This window comes from Felis catus, chromosome E2 (genome assembly GCF_018350175.1).
Source record: "Felis catus isolate Fca126 chromosome E2, F.catus_Fca126_mat1.0, whole genome shotgun sequence".
NCBI lineage: Eukaryota > Metazoa > Chordata > Mammalia > Carnivora > Felidae > Felis > Felis catus.
Genome location: NC_058382.1, coordinates 11409608 through 11428550, shown reverse-complemented (window position 1 = coordinate 11428550; position 18943 = coordinate 11409608). Strand labels below are relative to the sequence as shown.

The following is an 18943-nucleotide window of genomic DNA, read 5'->3' as shown; positions in this document are numbered from 1 at the left end:
GCGAGGCTGGCAGAGTAGATAAGCGCCCACGGCGAAGGGCGCCCCGCTCGAGGAGCCAGCCCAGTGGTCAGGAAGGCGGAGGCGGAGAACGGCAGTTGAGGGTCAGACCCCGCCTCTCGTCTTCAGCCAGAAGAGTGTCCTTGGGCAAGTCACTTCCGGCCTCCAGACCTCTTCTGGAAAGTTTCCCAGGGCTGTTTGGAGGCATCAGCGAGGTCAGGCTGGGAGATCAGGCTGGGAGTAGTTGCAGAATGATGGCTCCACAAAGCACCAGAGAGGCCCCTCGGACTGTGTGCCCAGGGAGGTGTGGGTAGGGGCTTGGAGGTGGGAACGAGGAAGATCTGTCTGCACGTGGGCAGCATGATGTACCTGGCTTTGCGGGGGACGGGGACTGCAGAGGTGGTGGGGCCTCAGGCGCACAGGGCCCCTCAGAAAGCCTTGGGGGTGCTCTCTACCTCTTCCCTGTGTCAGGCTCTAGGCGGCCTGGTGTCGCCCTGCCGCTGTCCTGCCCCCTGCCCCACCTGGGGGCAGCCCAGGCCATAGGAAGGTGGTGTGTGGCATTTCAGGAGCGCGGGAAGGACTGGATGCCTGGTCAAGATGCTTGGAGGGCATTCACCCTGGTCAGCTCTGGGCTAAGCATGCCCGTCCGTGACCTCCCTGCAGGTACGTCCTCCCTGCCTGCCTGCCTGCGGGGCGCCCAAGAGAGAAGGACCCTTTCCCAAGTTCATCCAGGTCAGCTGGCCTGCGTGGAAGCAGGGACTCAGACTCCAGAGACCCACTCTTCTCCCCACCTCTGTCCGTTTGTTCCATCAACAAATGTTGATTGAGCACCTACTGTGTGCCCAGTGCGTACCCTTCTGGGGATACTTGACTGAACAGAAGCAGTGAAATCCTTCCCCTCATTGCATGTAATTAAGCAGACAGATGATAAAGCTTTGTTGGGTCGTGAAAAGTACCACACAGAGAATGAAGCAGGATGCAGGGATGGACAAAGGGGACTGTTTGCGTAGGGTGATCAGGGAAGGCCTCTGACGAGGTGACGTTGGAGCAGAGATTTGCAGGTGGGGAGGGAGAGAACCACCGAGGCAGGAGGTGGAAGAGCACTCTGGGTAGAGGGGCGGCAGGTAGAGAGGCCCTGAGGCCTTGTGAACAGATGGCTCTGTCGCGGACAAGGATTGAGTGGGGACCTTGACCACTGAGCCACTTCTGCTCTCCTGCCTCTTCTGTGTGGGGGCTTTGCCACCCACGTCTCTAGGATGATACCCCTGTCCCATGCTCCGTGACTGAGACCCTCCATGGGTGCCCCCCCCCCAGCGTCTTTGCCAAACCCCCTCTTCTCACACCCCCCTGGGCCCTCCTGATCGTGTGGCTTACTGCCCACGTGCATTGTGCAGTCCCCATGCCTGTACCTGTTCACAACATTCCCTCTGGCCAGGTTGCCTTTCTCCCTGCCGTCTCTCTTCAAGTCCTTCTCTGTGAGACTTTTCTCTGTGTTCTCTTCCAGCAGATCCCAGTCTGCCCATCCTCCCTGCTTCCATGTTCCCTCCCTACCCTATGCGGCTGTTCTGTGATTGCTTCCTGCTTTGTCTCCCTCACCGTGCAGGGAGGCTCTGGGACAGGGCCAGTGGGGATTGGTGGCTGCTTACTGGGGGGACTTGTGGGGAGGGGAGAAGGCCGGCCCAGGGGCGGGAGCACCCCGGGCTGGTCCCCCACCCATATGTCTCAGGCTCAGCCACTGCAGCCACTCAGGTCTCAGCAGGCACCGTGAGGAGCCCCAGAGGTGCTACTGAGGGACAAGACTGGCTCTGCAGATCCAAGAAACTCTAAAGAGAAAGGTGAATCCCTCCGGCAGCCTCCCTGCCCGATGTTAGAGAAGGCTGCATTTCCGGGCCCTCAAACCCATCAGTCCAGCCTGAAGCTGAGGGCCTGAGGACCTCAGGACCTCAAGGTAGGACAGGGACCGTCCTATCCCGGCTTTGACCCTCCCTCTGCCTCTTCCCTGCTTCATGACCTCAGGAGAGCATTCAGCGTTACGGGAGGTTTCCTTCTCTGCGTAGTGGGTAGTGGGCCAGAGATGTCCCCTCTGCGGGATCGTGACGAGGACAAACGGTCTGTGCACGTTGTCTGGCGGAGCACCTGGTGGGGAAGCAGGTGAACTAAAGAGTTCCTGCTGTTCTGTGCAAGGAGCGCTCTGTCACAGGGTGGGTAGTTGCTGGCAGGGCCTGCGCCCCGGCGCCCCGGCACCCCTCTCCTCCCTTCAGGCTTCCTGGTCCGGGAGGCCCTCGTCCCGGCCTCCGCGACAGTGTCTCCCGCCGGGACAGGTGGGCCCCTCCTGCTCAGAGCCCCTGTCCGCTTTGAGGCCTAGCACAGCGGCCAGGTGTGAGCCCCTTCATCTGTCTTTCACCCCCTCATGCGCCTGGCCCCCATGCAGGGCAGTGTTGGGGACACAGCCTGGACCCCCCTGCCCCTCCCCTGTCTTCCCAGGGCTCCCAGTCTGGTGGGTGGGAGACAGGCCTGTGTCCAGACAGTGACAACTCAAAATGGGCGGGGCTGAGATGTCGTGGGTGTGGCTGGAGCACAGAGCCCAGGGAGAAAGAAGGGGCCTCTGAGAGCTGGCTCCCTTCTGACTGCCTCATCTTAGCTCCGTCTGGAACGTTCACAGAGCCCTCTTAGGGCACGGCCGCCTCCACCAACAAGAACCCCTGGAGGGCAGGGACCGGGTCGGAGTCGCCCCTTTCTCCCCCTGCAGCACCGAGCTTGGCATGTGGCAGGCCTCAGAAGGTGTTCACCGGGCGAACGGCCAAAGGCCACCTAACTTGGAATCGCCCCGGATTAGAAGCCGAACTCCGAGGGGCTGAAGCAGAAAGGGAGAACTTGTTGGCTTATGGACCCGAGGGGTCCTCCTAAATAGGCTGCAGGCCCGGCCGGGTCCAGGGTCTCAAATGTCTGAGCTCACCTTTCCTCTGAGTCGGCTCAGGAGGCCCTCTCCTCCTGGTGGATGCCAGGATGGCCGCCAGCAGCTCCAGAAATGAGAGGTAACCTCAGCCCCACCCCTGCAGAGGAGAGCCCTTCCTTCTGGACAGTTCCAGCTTAGTCCCTGTGACTGGCTGTGGCTGGTTCTATAAGGGTCTGCCTCAGCCAGTCCCCGTGACAGCGGCTAGGGACAGGCCACTGTCCACTCTTGGGACCTTTGGGGAGGACAGTGGAGAGCGGAGGTAATGTGGTTGGTCCCACCGGGATCCTGGGACGGCACCAGGAGCTCCCATCACTGCCCTGTGCCCGGCCTGGGGGCTCCTGTCTCATGCAGGGGGCCGAGCCCTCGCTGCCCCCCGCCTCCCTCCCATGCGCCGCCTCCTGGTGTCCTGGATCTTGCCAGACCTGCTCTCACTCTGTCACACCCACCCCTCCCAGGGGCCGCTGCCCACTGCTCTGTTCATATCTGCCTTGTCCCCTTCCCTCTCCCCCCGACACTGTGGCTTCCTGGTTTTTGACTCCCACTTGGATGACTGTGTCTTCTCTCTCCCACCAGCTCCAGGCTGGCAGGGATGGCCTGAGTCATTGCCGCCCCCTGGTGCCCAGCCTCTCCTTGCGTCTCGTGGGTGCCTTCGCAAGTATGTGCAGACGAGAGCGAGGGACCAGACAGATGTCTCTCTGCCTGTCACCTGATGCCTGGGTCGGGTTTCTCTCCCTCCCTTTGTGAGGGCTGTAGCAGCTGGGAGGGGGGAGGCAGGCTCCGCGGGCCCCACAGCCTCTTCCTGGGAGACTGGCACCAGCTGCCGGGGCGTGCCGCAGGGCCTCACCCCTGCGGGAGACCCCGCCTGCCAGCTGCCACACGGCAGCCTCCCTCCCCAGAGCTGACGCCTCGTCCCACCCCGCGCCCAGGGGTCCCCCACAGCCTGCCTCTGCCCCCTGGTCCCTTCCTCCTCAGGCCGAGGTAGTAGAAGCAGCCATGCTCTGGTTTCAGACCAGGGCAGATCTGGACGTGTGTTCCAGTCCTGCCAGTCCTGGCCCCGGGCCCTTGCACAGACGACGCGCGCTCCCTGGGCCGGCCTCCCCTTAGTAGGAAATGGGGTCGTAACTGTGCCAGCCTCGCGTCTCCAAGCTGGCTGAGTGAACCTGTCGCCAGAAAGTGCCCAGCGTCGCGCCTCACACACAGTGACTTCCCAGGACCTGGAAGTGGCGGCCACCACCTTCCGCGTCCTCTTTGTCCAGTCGCGTCTCCTGCTCAGTCACCTCTGGCTCTGTGCGGCCTCTTAGCGAGTGCCCTCACGTTCCTCATCTCCCGAGACCCTGCCGATGCCCCTTCCAGAGAGGCGAAGAGGTGGCCACACTCGTTTGCCGCAGCCTCACCAGGACAAGGACTGAGCGCGGGGTTTCTCACAACCTCTGGATATACCTTTCCTGGCACGCATGCACACTCTCTTCCTCCTTCGTCACCGTCCCCTCCTCTGACGACCCCTTGAACTCCAGCCGCTGCTTGAGTGGGACTCCCAGGGCATTGGACTTGGGAGTTGAGTGAACACATCGGAGCCCTGACCTGAGACACGCACACAGACACGCGTGCGCACGCCTGTCCCCCTTCCTCCCTCCTGCATACATGTGTGCGCCCAGCCTCACCAACCATTCCATAAGGGACAGGTGCCTGTATGCCTTTCCTGGGTCCCTCCTTTCCAGTGGGGGCGACACGACAGTGATGGCTGGTGTTTAATGTGCACCCTTGAGTTGGCCAAGCCCTGGTCTGAGGGATGAACTTGTACTCACTCAATCACCAGTTACCTGAGGAGTTAGTCACCCTCCTCCCATTTTATGGGTAAGGCGATTGAGGCACAGAGGTTAAATTGCTTTGCTCAGAGGCAGAGTTAGTTTGTTTTTTGAAGCTTATTTATTTTGAGAGAGAGAGAAAGAGAATGCCAAGGAGGCTCCACACTGTCAGTATGGAGCCCGAGGCAAGGCTCAAACTCAGGAACCGGGAGATCATGACCTGAGCTGAAATCAAGAGTCAGCTAGATGTTCATCCGACTGAGCCACCCAGAAACCCCTCGAAGTCACAAGAGTTTTAAATTAGGAGTCGGGATCCAACCCCAGGCACTGTGGCTCCAGAGCCTGTGTTGTGTTTTGTTTTGTTTTTTTAATGTTTATTTTTTTTTAATGTTTTTATTTATTTTTGAGAGAGAGAGACAGAGTACGAGTGGGAGAGGGGCAGAGAGAGAGGGAGACACAGAATCTGAAACAGGCTCCAGGCTCTGAGCGGTCAGCACAGAACCCGATGCGGGGCTCGAACTCACAAACCGTGAGATCATGACCTGAGCAGAAGTCAGACGCTCAACCGACTGAGCCACCCTGGTGGCCTCAGGGCCTGTTTCTTTTTTTTTTTTTTTTTTTTTTTTTTTTAATTTTTTTTTAACATTTATTTTTGAGACAGCGAGAGAGATCACGAGTCAGGGAGGGGCAGAGGGGGGGGGGGAGACACAGAATTGGAAGCAGGCTCTGAGCTGTCAGCGTAGAGCCCGACGCAGGGCTCAAACTCTTGGACGCGGAGGGATTGTGACCTGAGAGCCCAAGTTGGCCGGCCGTCTAACCAACCGAGCCACCCAGGCGTCCCCCCGCAGCCTGTGTTCTTAACCGCTTTGCGGGACCCGGTGTCTCAGGTGGAGACTCGGGAGCCGTACCCAGGAGTGCCCGGAGGGAGGCAGCAAGGAGTCTTGTCCTGGTCACTCAGACAGCGGTCGCAGCGCCTCGGGGCATCTGCGGCCTCTGGGGAGGCCTCCAGGCCCCTGCGGGGTGACTGCCGAGCCCGCTGACTCGCGCCCGCCCCCCGTTCGTGCCGTGGCGATGCCCGTGCGGTTCCTTAAGTTTGTGGAAGTCTTGGGGCGGATGACCCGAGGCTGGAGGCCCCGCGCGGGGTCTGGGAAGCTTTGTCTCTCTCTGTCCGCGGACGCCGGGCCTCCGCGGTGTTCTCCCCTTGACCGTTTGGCCACAGCGTCACAGATGAGCCGGTGTGTGGAGGGGCCAGTCCGGTTCCGCTGGCTTCTGAAGTGCTCGGGGCGGCGCCCGGCCCAGCGGAAAGAAGTGCTGTGTAAATGCTGCATGCTACTTCTCGGGACCCCGTACTGCCGCTTCCTTACCAGTTTTTCTTAAATTGGTTCTTTTTTTTTTTTTTATTTGAATACGTTTCATCTCATCATCCGCAAGCAGTTCACAGTAGTTTCTTTTTCTTAACACGCGCCTGAAGCCCCCACATGTAAGGTCACTCCCGAGCCTGCCGGTGCCGTGCCGGGCCTCGGGGCGTGCCGCTGGCGATGTTGGGGTAACCGAGGTGGGGCAGGGGTGCCCTCAGAGTGCTGTGGACTGACCGAATCCCCGCGCTCTTGTGCCTTTAGTGTCTTTCCCCTGGGCCGCCCCCCCCCCAAGTGTGTCCCAGCATCAGAGAATGACAAGCTGCAGTTGTCGTTCTTACCAGCAGAGGGCGCCCGGTCATTCTGGGCCCTGGGGGCTCTCCCACTTCTCCGAGTCCGTCCAGCCCTGCCTCCCGCTCCGTTTCCCCTTCTGTAAGTGAGTGGGCGGATGCGACCTCTCTGAGCCCTGGCTGTGACCTTGTGTGAGGTCGTGCTGCACGTATACCCCATGGACCCCTGGCTGAAGGGGTGACCAGACGGCAGCTGTGGCTGGTGTGGAGGAGGCCGGGTTCTAGACCCCGGGCTTCAAGCTTCTCAGGGGGCTCCTCGCAACACAGATCAACCCAGCGGGCAGGGCTGGGGGGGGGGGGGTGTGGAGCTAGAAGGGGAGGAGCCTGGCCCAGCCTGGCCGGTCAGGAAGGGCTTCCTGGAGGAAGGGGTGTCAGAACTGAACACCTCAAGGACTGATGGCAGCTTGAGAGGTTGCTTAGGAGGCTTATTTCCTGTAGGCTGTCTGGGGCCCTGAGAGCTGCTACTGATGGCCCCACGTGTGCTCAGGCCCTCATCCCCGTCTGATGTGCCCAGGCCAACCCAGCCTTGGCGTAGGGGCCTTTCTTGAAGCAAACTTGTCCAGGGGAGCACTTTTTGCCCTTTGGCTGCCTGGTTAAAGCCCGCGCGCCACTTTTCAGAATGGTGATTGAAAAAAACAAAATTTTTTTTTAAGTAAGCCCTACACCCAACATGGGGCTTGAACTCACAACCCTGAGATCAGGAGTCGCATGCTCCACCGTCTGAGCCAACCAGGCACTGGAGCGATGACTCTTAAAGGCGAAAAAATAAAGTCGGGTTACAAAGGATACCAATTAAAATACAGTCAGCTGGAGATTTTTTAAACTTGTAATCCAGTATTTCTGTTCTTCCTCCCGGGCACATAAAATAACAGGAGGTAGTGAGGAGCCGCCACAGTCTGCAGGGGCTCTTGCGTGACGTGGAAGCACCTGTCGTTGGCAGTTGATGACACAGTCACAGGGCTGCTGAATGCTTCTCTCTCTCTCTCTCTCTCTCTCTCTCTGTTGCCCAAGTTAATAAGAAGGAAAGGCTCAATCTCATTTCAGTTCGCTTAGTGAAAGTAGAGATGTCCCTTTTCCTCACTCAAGTTTGTGGACCCTGGGGGCCCAGTGGACCCAGCTTGGTGGGACTCCCCGAGGCAGCAGCTCAAGTCCCAAGGGCTGCCTTCCCTGGCAGGGCCAGCTCCTGCCCCCACCTCCTCTCTCCCCCCTCCCCCTCCCCCTGCCCCGGGGGCCACCAGGCTCATGCCCTCACCAGGTCTGCGGGAAGGTGATGTGCCGGGGAGGCTGCTGGCCGCCTGTGGTGGCCTGTGGTGAGGGCTCAGCCGAGACCTGCGCCCCACCCCCACCCAGCACAGCGGAGAGAATGGGGTTCTGGAGCCAAGTGTAGGACTCTGTCCTGCATCGACTTCTCGGCCTGACTCCGTCCCTCCCCTGCTCGGAGCCTCCTGTTCCCTGGCTGCCCCGGGGCAGAATCCAGTATGTCATAGAAACTGAAAAGAACACAAATGTCTCATCCAGTGAATGGACGAACAGACTGTGTAACGCATGTGCAGCACGGTAAAGGGGCAAAACTCAAAGTCTTTTATGCTCCACGAAAGAGGCTAGCCGCAAAAGGCCACGTACTGTTTATCTCCATTTTAGTGCGATATCCAGAGAAGGCAAAGCCGTGCAGACCGAGAGGCCAGCCTTGCCTGGGGCGTGGTGGCTGGCCCCGGGCTTCCCCAGGACTGTGCCGGGCCGCTGTTGGGTTTGGGCTACATCTCTTCATTCTGTGAGCCACTGCTGTTACCCTGGACACAGGACCGTGCCCTGTCTGCTCTGACTGCTGCTGTGTCTCTGGGACGAGGCCCAGCACTAAGTAGCCGTTGGGGAACGTTTTGCCGTTGAGGGTGTTTCAGGAGTGGGGAGTCTGGGAGGCCACGTGCATCACAGTTAAGAGCGGAGTTCAGTCCCTGGCTCCACCACTTACCAGCTGTGCGACCTTGGGCAAGGTGCTTCACCTCTCTGGGCTCAGCTTCCTCATAGCACCAAAGTACAGATTCATTCTCTTATCCACAAAAAAAAAAAAAAAAACCACAAACTGAACACCTGCTCTGGGCCCTGGCCCTAGGCTGGGCAGCGTGGGGACAAGGTGGTGACAAAGATAGGCCCAGCCCTGCCCTTTCGGGGCTCCCCATCTAGTGGGGGAGACGAATGACCAGCAGAGAAATTTTGTGATACTAGCTGCGTGATGTTTGTGTGAAGCTGCTCGAGGAGCCGTGGGGAGACTGGGAGGGAAGGCGTGGCTCGTTTGGCTGCACCTCGGGGCAGCGGTGGCAGCGAGGGCCCTTGAACGGAGGACAGAACCCAGTGGGTCGTTGGGAGGGGCATTTTGTTGTGGAGGCTTGGCGTGGGGGGAAGGGAGCGCTGGCAGAGGCCCGGGGGTGGGAGGGGGTGGGAGGGGGTGGAGGGGGCCCGGGGTGTGGGGAGTCACAGGCCTGGGTCCTCTGTGCCCGCAGCCCAGAACGTGACCGTGGATGAGGTCATCGGTGCCTACAAGCAGGCCTGCCAGAAGCTGAGCTGCAGGCAGATCCCGAAGCTCCTCCGGCAGCTCCAGGTACCGGGGGGGGGGGGGGGGGGGGGGGGGGGGGGGGCGGGGAGAGGAGGCGGGGCTCCCTCTGGCCCCCAGCAGCCTCTGGGCCCCTCTGCCTGCCCCGCGCAGGAGATGGTGCACAAAGCGCTGCCCAGCCTGGCCACCCAGCCCAGGGCCCGTGTGAATACATCCTTGAAAGTCCTCTGTTCGGTTGTGAAAGCAATCAGGCTCTTCACGAATATTTAAACAGTATGGAACTATATAAAGTGAGAATGTGGGGCGCCTGGGTGGCTCAGTGGGTTAAGCGTCCGACTGCAGCTCAGGTCATGATGTCACGGTTCGTGAGTTCGAGCCCCGCGTCGGGCTCTGTGCGACAGCTCGGAGCCTGGAGGCTGGTTCAGAGTCTGCGTCTCCCTCTCTCTCTGCCCCTCCCCCACGCGCACGCGCATTCTCTCTCTCAAAAATAAACATTTAAAGATAATAATAATAAAAAAGAAAAAAATAAGAATTTCAAGTATCTGTCACCCCCCAAAGAAATTCTCTTCCCCAGGGGAAACGTGCACATTTATTCTTTATATTCTCTGTTCAATATATACCTCGTCTGATTTTTTTTTTTAAAGTTTATTTAGTTTGAGGAACAGCGCAAGTTGGGAGGGGCAGAGAGAGAGGGGGACAAAGAGAACCCCAAGCAGGTCCCGCACTGTCAGCCCCACAAACCGTGAGATCGTGACCCGGGCTGAAATCAAGAGCCGAACGCCCAGCCGGCTGAGCCACCCACCGGCCCGTGTCTGACTTTTTTTGTAATTAAAATACTATAGGCACAAACAAAACCCACCTGTCACTTCCTAGTCAAGTCTCATTTCCCAGGAGTCCCACTGTTGATAGCTCGGGGGCTTTGTCCTCTGGCCTTTGCTGGGCTGCGTTTGTGTTCGCTATCCAGAGTTGTCACACAGACACAAGGGTACCTTCCGCTCTTATGTGAACGGGGCACTCCTGCGCCTGTGGCGTGTTCCCCCTGTAGCCGTGTGCCACAAGGTGCCTGTCCTCTCTCTGGCTGGGTCATTCCAGAATGTTGCAAGGTTGCTTGTTTCCAGGGTCCTTGTTCCCTTGGCATCAAGTGTGAGCAGTCACTCTTGCCATCCAGCTAGGGACTTCCTGCTCGCTGGGCTTCAGGGTTTCTGGGAGAATTCCAGAAGGGCTTGTCGGCAGCTCCAGGGAGAGACAGTCACTCTGCGTGGTGGCCAAAAGTGTGGGTCCTGGAGCCCACCATCTGGTTCCGACCAAGCCTGTCCCTCACTAGCAAGTGACTTTAGGCAAGGCTGGCCCCGAGCCTTTTGTCTGCGCGTGGCTTTGTCACAGCACCCGCCCCACGGGTTAATGTGCGTGGAGCCCCGAGAACCGAACGTGACCCCCAGCAGGCCCACACCTGACCGCTTGCGGTGTGGGGCCTGGGGCCTGGCCTTCACCCCCAGGCCTGTCAGCCTTCCCTGCCTCAGCACCTGCTTCACGGCCTTTGTGCTGGCTGCTCCTTCTGCCTGGGATGCCTGCCCCAGAGATGCCCAGCTGGGGCGGAGGGACTGTGCCCCGGCTGCCTGGCCCGGGCCCTGTGGGTGCAGAACTGCCCCTCTTCTCTGAGGCCCTGCGCGCGGCCCCCACCTCAGAAACGGAGCCAGATCAGAGCCCCGCCCGCCCCGCTGTCAGGGTCCAGCCTGGCTCCTGAGGGTGTCTTCCTGTCTTCACCATCCGCTCTGTTCTCCCAGGAGTTCACAGATCTCGGGCACCGCATCGACTGTCTGGACCTGAAAGGTGCGTGTCTGGACAGAGGCCGGGACCCTTGGGGGGTGGGTCTGGGCTGGCAGGTCCTGCGGGAAGAGGAGGTGAGCCGGGGCAGGGGCAGGCGCCCCCCCTGACGTGAGGCAGGCGCGATGAGCCTCCCCTGGCCTGGAGCCCGCGTTTCCGGCCCCCACCCCCCCGGGGCACGCGAGTGCACACGTACACACACAGGTGCACTAGACGTGCCCGGCCCTCTGTCTTGTCCCAGGGGAGAAACTCGACTACAAGACTTGTGAGGCCCTGGAAGAGGTCTTTAAGAGGCTACAGTTCAAGGTCGTGGACCTGGAGCAGACAAACCTGGACGAAGATGTGAGCAGCCCCTGCCACCGCCTCACCTGTTCCCTGAGCCCTCTGGCCCCTCTGAGGTTTGCGGGGAGGGGGCGCTGCAGCAAAAGAGCCTCCTTGGACAACAGCTGGGCAGGGCCTCTTGAAGGACAAGATGGGGACACAGCCAGTGTGACCAGAGCGGGTGTGAGGAATATTGGGGCTCTGGGGTGGGGCCCAGAAAATGGGGTGTCAGAGACCCACCCCAAAGGCAGGGGACTTGACGCAAGGGAGGGACTTGGGGAGCCGGGCCTCAGTGGGGGCAGCCGTGTGACCACCGGAAACCTTTTCAGGAAGCCCTGCTGGGGCTAACGGCACCTGTAGGGGCGAGTTTAAGAAACCTTCAGAAAGCAGCCTCCCCATTTAGGCCTAGGTGTTCTCGCCTCCCCAGACTTGGAGGCCACACTGGGAGACCCGGTGGGTGGGCTCCTGGAGAACTGAGACCCAGGAACACCAGGGCCTGTCCTGGTCACACGCCAGATCTGCCCGACTTCGGGGGTGGTGGCGAGTAAGAGAGAGCAGACGGAGTCCGGCAGGAGCGGGCGGGTTGGTTCCCGGAACCCGGAGGTGCCCGGGCAGCGTCAGGGCTCTCCCCTTCCCTTAGTCGCGTGGCCCCCACCTCCTAGCCTCCTGGGCCTGCCTCCACCTGAGCCTAAACGCCGTTGTGTGTGCCACAGGGCGCCTCGGCCCTCTTCGACATGATCGAATACTACGAGTCGGCCACCCACCTCAACATCTCCTTCAACAAGCACATCGGCACCCGGGGCTGGCAGGCCGCGGCCCACATGATGCGCAAGGTGGGTGCCCCTCACCTGTACCCGGGGTGGAAGGGGCTCGGGCACAGGGGGGTCCAGGCGCTTTCCCGGGGCACCCGTCCCTTGGGACCTGGCTTCCCGAGCCCTCGGGGCGTGGGCCGTCGGTGGGGCGCCGGTGCCCAGCTTCCAGGCTAATGGGAAAGCGGTGCCAAGGGTGCCCTGCCCCAGGCCAACCCCGACCCCTTTTCCTCCCTTCACGCATCTTTCCCCCGTCCTTCGCTTGCCCGCGACATACCCCTCGGAAGTGGCTGTGGTTGCCACCCCCTTCCCTCGTGCGGGGCGTCTGCCGCGGGGGAGCCTGGGGGCCCCTCCTGGCTCACCCGCGGGGCTCCAGGCCGGGCCTTCCCTCACGGGGCCCCGGTGCCCACCCGGCCGGGGGGCGGGAGATGCCACGGGGGCAGGGAGGGCCGGGCCGGCCCGTCGCAGCCCCGCCCCTGCCCCACCAGACCAGCTGCCTGCAGTACCTGGATGCCCGAAACACGCCCCTGCTGGACCACTCGGCACCGTTCGTGGCCCGCGCCCTGCGCATCCGCAGCAGCCTCGCGGTGCTGCACCTGGAGAACGCCAGCCTGTCGGGGCGACCGCTGATGCTGCTCGGTGAGCTCGGGGACCGGGGGCGCCGGGCAGTGACGGGCCGCCCGCCGGGCGCCGGGGCTTGGCCGGTCACGGCACTCTGCCCGTGCTCCCCCAGCCACAGCGCTGAAGATGAACGTGAATCTGAGGGAGCTGTACTTGGCCGACAACAAGCTCAACGGCCTGCAAGACTCGGCCCAGCTGGGCAACCTCCTCAAGTTCAACTGCTCCCTGCAGATCCTGGACCTCCGTAACAACCACGTGCTGGACTCAGGTGTGTGAGAGGTCTGCCCACCCCACCCCAGCCACCGAGCACCCGCCGTGTGCCCAGCCAGGTGCCCCCGCGGTGCTGGAGACACAGCGGTGGCCAGGACGATCCCAGCCCTGCCCTCCTGGGGCTGCCGGTCCAAGAGGGAACATCCCCAGGCAGGGACCGCTCAGACTGGGCAGGGCTGGGCTGTGGGAGCCCAGGGAGGGCGTCCTGGAGGAGGGGACAGCTCACCGGAGACCTGCAGGATGAAGCGAGGTATTGAACAGATAATTAAAAAAATTACCACCTGGAAAAAGTGCCCTGAAGGAAACAAGGTTGTTGGGACAAAGGGCCAACCAGGCGCTATGTAAGATGGTGTGGGGAGGGGGCCTCTGGGCGGCCACGTGGAGAGAGACTGGAACCGGCCGTTTTAAAGACCTAGAAAAAGAATCCAGGCAGGGGAACACCAAGTGCGAGAGGCCCCGAGGTGGGAAAGAGTCTAGATGGTGGATGTCTGGGGGGAGACGAGGCCACGGTGAGCTGGGGGGTAAATGGGGAGGAGGAGGAAGTGGTTACTGAGAGGAACTCCGTTTCATCCTCTTTACCGTCGAGCGGGGTCCCCTGGCCTCGGTGGGAGGAGAGGGCTGGGGGAATGGCACAGGGCGTCGAGGCCGGGCCCGGACGCCACGGTTACTGAGCAGCTGGCACGTGCCGGGCCTGCTGCTTGTGGGCTCACAGCCGTGAGACAGAGGTGTCTGCCCTCGGGAGAGACACCGCCAAGACAGACGAACAGATGACCGAGTCTGTCGGACGGTGAGATGTGCTCTGGAGAAAAACAGAGCAGCGGTGGTGGGCTGGCGGTGGACTGGCGTGAGGGCGACACTCGAGCGGGGTCCTGAAGCGGACAGGGCGCCGTCGTGTGCTGGGCCTGAGCCTGGGGTGGGGGTGGGGGGGGGGGGGGGGGGGTCCGCGCTCTCGCTGGCCGGCGGCTCTGGTGCCCCCGGGAGAGGCACTTAGACCACAGGCGGGACTCGCCCACGGGTCTCCTCCAGGTCTGGCCTACATCTGCGAGGGTCTCAAGGAGCAGAAGAAGGGGCTGGAGACCCTGGTGCTGTGGAACAACCAGCTCACGCACACGGGCATGGCCTTCCTGGGCATGACGCTGGTGAGTGGGACCCGGGAGAGGGGAGGGCGCCCACGTGTCCGCCACCGCCTCTCAGCGCCGTCGTCTTCCCCGATCCGGCTTCTCCCGCAGTTCAGGAAGCCTTGCGGCAGCCCTTTCCGTGCCGTTTGAGCTCCCCTTCGGCTCCCGCGGCCTCTTTGTCCCGAGGAAAGCAGCCTTGCTCTCGCTTCCCTTGTCCCTTGGCGCCCAGCGCGGTAGCCTAGCACAATGTCTCGCACAAGGTGGACATGTTATGCACGGGAAGTTGCTGTTTCTGGAAGCCTGCAGTACGTTTTAAATCTTTTAAAATCAATACGTGGGGGGCGCCTGGCTGGCTCAGTCAGTTGAGCAACCGACGTCGGCTCAGGTCATGACCCCGTGGGTTGTGAGTTCAGGCCCCGCGTCGGGCTCTGTGCTGACAGCTCGGAGGCCGGAGCCCGCGTCGGATTCTGCGTCTCCCTCTCTCTCCGCCCCTCCCCTGCTCGCGCTCTCTGTTTCTCAAAAATAAACGTCCAAAAAAGTTCTTTATATAAACACGTGGTACGTAAAACAAGCCCACGGGATACAAAGACTCCCGTCCAAGTTAAGAGTCACCAACGGCCAGGTCTGTGCCCTGAACCTCGGGTGCCAGCAGGGAGTGGGCCCCGGGCTGGGGGCGGACAGGGCGGCTGGCGCTGGGGCCGCTTCTGAGTACGCGAAGGACCTGGCCTGGAGCAGGATTGTCCGGGCGACGCTGCCGGAGAGGGAGCACTCGGTGTGCCTCTTTCCTGACCGGCCTTCGGGCCTCGCCTCACTGGCACGCCCCGCCCCTTGCAGCCGCACACACAGAGCCTGGAGACGCTGAACCTGGGCCACAACCCCATCGGGAACGAGGGCGTGCGGAACCTCAAGAACGGCCTCATCAGCAACCGCAGCGTGCTGCGCCTGGGCCTGACCGCCACCAAGCTCACGTGCGAGGGTAGGGCGCGGGGCCGGGCCAGGGGAGCGGTGCCCGCGGGCTTGGCGGGCGGCTAGCCCGTGGCCAGCCCCTGCGGTCCCCCTCCCAGGCGCGGGTGGCGGTGGCAGAGTTCATCGCCGAGAGCCCCCGCCTCCTGAGACTGGACCTTCGGGAGAACGAGATCAAGACGGGCGGGCTCATGGCACTGTCGTTGGCCCTCAAGGTGAACCGCTCACTGCTGCGCCTGGACCTTGACCGTGAGCCCAAGAAGGAGGCGGTGAGCTGAGTGGGCCCTCCCCTGAGGCCTCTGGCGGGCAGGGCAGGGCAGGGCAGGGCGGGCCGGCCCGGGGCCACCGCAGGGTTCCCCCGCCCCGGGGCCAGGCCGGCCAGAGCCCTAGCCGGGCCGCTCCGCCCGCAGGTGAAGAGCTTCATCGAGACGCAGAAGGCGCTGCTCGCCGAGATCCAGAACGGCTGCAAGCAGAACTTCATGCTGGCTCGGGAGCAGGAGGAGAAGGAGCAGCGGCTGCAGCTGTCGGCCTCCATGCCCGAGATCACTGTCACCGAGCCCCAGCCCGACGAGGAGCCCGGGGACGAGCCCGCCGCCAAGGCCCAGGAGAACGGGGCCCCGGACCCCGCCGCCGGGCCGGACTCGGACTCGGACTCAGACTCTGAGGAGGAGGATGGGGAGAGGGCCGAGGCCCCCTGCCCCGCCCTGGTGCCCCCCTCGGACTCCCTGGGCCCTGGGGACAGGAGCCCCCCAGGCAGCCCCTCCTCCCCCACCGAGCAGCGCATTTCTGTGTCCAGCCCGGGCCGGGGCCACAAAGTATTTGTGGTGACCCGGGTGGAGAGTCCACCCGAGAGGGCAGAGCCCCCTGTGCCTCCCACCCCTCCCGCCTCCCCTGCCCCCCCTGCCCCCCCTGCCCCTCCTCGTCCTCCCTCCCCACCTGCCTCAGCCTCCCCTCCCGCCTCACCTGCCCTGCCACCAGCCGAGGCCGTCAGCACTCAGGACCCGGGGGTGTCGGAGCCTCAGTCGCAGCTGGAGCCGCCTCAGTCAGGGCCACCACTGCCCAACGGCCTAAAGCCCGAGTTTGCCCTCGCACTGCCCCCGGAGCCGCCCCCGGGGCCCGAGGCCAAGGCGGGCAGCTGTGGCCTGGAACACGGTGAGTGCCGCTGTGGGGCGGGGTGCCCAAGGGCCCTGGGTGCTGTGTGTGACCCCAGGCAGGCACCTGCCTCTCGGAAGGCTTCGGTTTTCTCTTCTTTAAAATGGCCCATGCAGGGGTAGGAAAGAGTAGGACTTGACCCTTGGCCCCCACCTTTCTTCCCTCGGATCCGGGGCAGCTCTCCCCGGGAGGGAGCAAGGCCAGATCTGTTAACTGGAGTCTAACGGTCTCACTGGTACCCGAGACCCGTGCTGCCCTGGGGGTCAGACTGGAACCCCCATCCCCGCCTGCCTGACAGGAGGTCGCCTGCCCTTTGTCGCCTCCCCTTGCAGAGCTGAGCTGCTCCAAGAACGAGAAGGAGCTCGAGGAGCTGCTTCTGGAAGCCAGTCAGGACTCTGGGCAGGAGACACTGTGACACTTTAGGTGAGGCAGGGGCCCCAGAGGGCTGGGGGGGGGGGTGGGGCTGGGGGGCTGGCAGTAGAGCCCCTGGCTCTGACGGGCCCTCCCCCAATCTCTCCTCTCCAAGTTCCTTTTCCCCCCCTCCCATCAGTCTTCGATGAGCTGAGGCCAGAGCCGTGAGAATCTGCTCACCTTCACCCCCAGCCTCCCTGAGGCCCAGGCCGCCGAGGGTGTGGGGGGCCTTGCTGGGGGCCCCCGCCCCGCACAACAACACTACACGGAGTGCAGGAGCTGCAGGGGGTGCCCTCCCCGCCCTGACTTAAGCACTTGTATCTCTGTGTCCGGCATTCGAAGGCTCTGGGCTGGGGGGATGGGAGGAGGAGGTCTCCGAGGACATCGGCCACCAGGCTGGACGCCTTTTCAAGAGGGCCTGTTCGGCCCGGCTTGCCCTGTGGCGGGCAGGAGTCCCGGGTGGTGGCGGGGTGGCCCCCCGGTGGCCCCGGGCGCAGGACCGGGCGGAGGGGCGGTGAGTGGCGGTGGTGGAGATGCGGAGAGCAGCCCCAGGTGGGGTGCGGGCCGGGGCTGGGGGTGGGGGGGTGGGGGAGCTGGGAGCAGAGAATCAGAGCTTTCTTTTTCTTAAGTGCAATAAATCTATCAGGGAGCTGGGGCGGGGAGCAGCCAGGGTTCTGGAGACCCTGCTGTCCAGGCCCCTTGAGGCTGCGCCCTGAGAGGCACTACAACCCCCGGGGGCGGTGTGGGTGTGGGGTACGGGTGGGCAGAGGGTGGGGGAGGGGCTCTTCCTGTCGGTGCAACTCTGTTCACACCTTTTCTAATAAACCAGAGCTGGGTTCACCACACTTGCCTGCTCTCTGCTGGTGCTGATCGTGGGCGCCCCCTGCAGGAGTTGTGGGCACAGGGAGCGGGGCGGGCAGGGCTCGCTCGTCTGCGGGGTTCGTGCCGTGGTCCCCCAGAGGAAAACCGGAAGGCTGGACAGACAAAAGCCACATTTCCCGCAACACTCCCTGCCTTGGTGCACCCCCCTGCCGACTCCCCCCCCCCCCCCTCCTGTATCTTCTTCCCATCTGCCAATCCCGTCTCCAGAGGGAGACAACTCCAAAGTATCTTCCGGCTTCAGGCCTAGGCTCTCAGGGTGTGGTGGAGACGAGCCGTCCACAGCTCAGGGAGCATGGGCACCGGCTGGCCCCCGGCGGCCCCAGACGCTCCGAGAGTGCGTGGCCCTTCAGACTTCCGGGCGTCAGAACCAGGAGAATACACTTCTGTTCTAAGCCACCCGGATCCCGGGACTCTGTTGGAACAGCCCGGGGCCACTAACAGACCGGCCGTGCGGGGGTCCTGGTTTCCACCTGGATCCTGGATCCAGTCCTGGATCACAAGGGTGGATCCCCTTGGCTAAGTGTTTTCCCTTGGCCTTCGGCCGTCCAAGCGTCGCTGGGGCTTGTGAAGACCCAGCGAGTCTAGATGCTGTGGCCAGACGTCCGTGCCGGTACACAGGGTTTGTTTTCGCACATGTGAAAGTTCAGGTAGCAGGCAGCCGTTCCCCACAAAGTGACTTGTGGCCCCAGGTCTCGCGTGGCTCTGCCTCTGCTTAGGCCCCGGGGAGCCCCTGCACCCGGCGGGCGGATGGGGGAGGGGAGTGGAGAGGGCAGACCTGCTTCTTCTCTCGTTGGCGCGACGGGAAAGGGACACACGTCGCTTACGTTCCTTTCTGTCCGTGGGAACCAGCCCCGAGGACTGACCTCGGTGCGGGGTCCCAGCGGCAAAGCTGCACAGACCATGGCAAGGCCGGTGGCCCGTCACCGTCCCGGCTGTGCCCAGCTGCCCTGCGACACCCACCTGTCCCCCCGCTTAGCTTTGTTGGACTCAGGCTTTGTCAGCGTCTAAGAGACACGGGCCACAGACGGCACCACGTGACGGGGGCCGCGGCTTCCACCCCCCCCCACCCCCCCCACTGCCCGAGAACATCTCGCAGGTGCGGGTTTACTCCAAGCTTAGCCCTGCCGGGACTGGAAGGCAGCGCCTCAGTCAGTCACATGCCGGCTTCCTGCCCCGCGTCCACTCGGAAGCAGTCGTTGGCCGGTGGAGTCGGGGTGCTGTGCCCAAGCCTTGGAGCTGAGCAGTGCGAGGTCAGTACCCCCACCAGGCCGCACGGCCTGAGGGTGGGTGCCTTTGAAGAGTTCTCGGCTCCCTCTGGGCCTGTCCCCTCAGCCCTTAGGGCCTTGGCTCAGAGGTCACACCCTTGAGCTCTGGTCACACGGGACAGGTTAAGTGCTGGTCCCCCCCTCCCCAGCTGGACTGGATCAGGCACGCCGCGGGCCCGAGTGGGTGGCTACTTGGACCAGCGAGGACGTAGAAGGTGTCTGAGGAGTGCCACCTGCCTCCTCGCTGTATCACACGGGTGGGAGGGGAAAGTGTGAGCCGCAGTAGCTAAGAAACA

The 18943-nt window shown here is 62.7% G+C and overlaps 1 protein-coding gene across 1 annotated transcript in view; it reads left to right on the top strand.

The window, feature by feature from the left end:
- The window catches only part of PPP1R37 (protein phosphatase 1 regulatory subunit 37), a 41171-nt gene extending 23911 nt beyond the window's left edge, over positions 1-17260 (top strand). The window contains exons 2-13 of the mRNA XM_045046440.1: positions 8962-9059; positions 10796-10841; positions 11077-11177; positions 11870-11989; positions 12454-12604; positions 12699-12854; positions 13883-13995; positions 14809-14955; positions 15039-15206; positions 15348-16089; positions 16422-16512; positions 16616-17260. Of these exons, the coding sequence (XP_044902375.1) occupies positions 8962-9059; positions 10796-10841; positions 11077-11177; positions 11870-11989; positions 12454-12604; positions 12699-12854; positions 13883-13995; positions 14809-14955; positions 15039-15206; positions 15348-16089; positions 16422-16504 (1925 nt within the window). The 3' untranslated portion in view covers positions 16505-16512; positions 16616-17260. The remainder of the gene's footprint in view (positions 1-8961; positions 9060-10795; positions 10842-11076; positions 11178-11869; positions 11990-12453; positions 12605-12698; positions 12855-13882; positions 13996-14808; positions 14956-15038; positions 15207-15347; positions 16090-16421; positions 16513-16615) is intronic.
- Positions 17261-18943: the final 1683 nt, after the last annotated feature.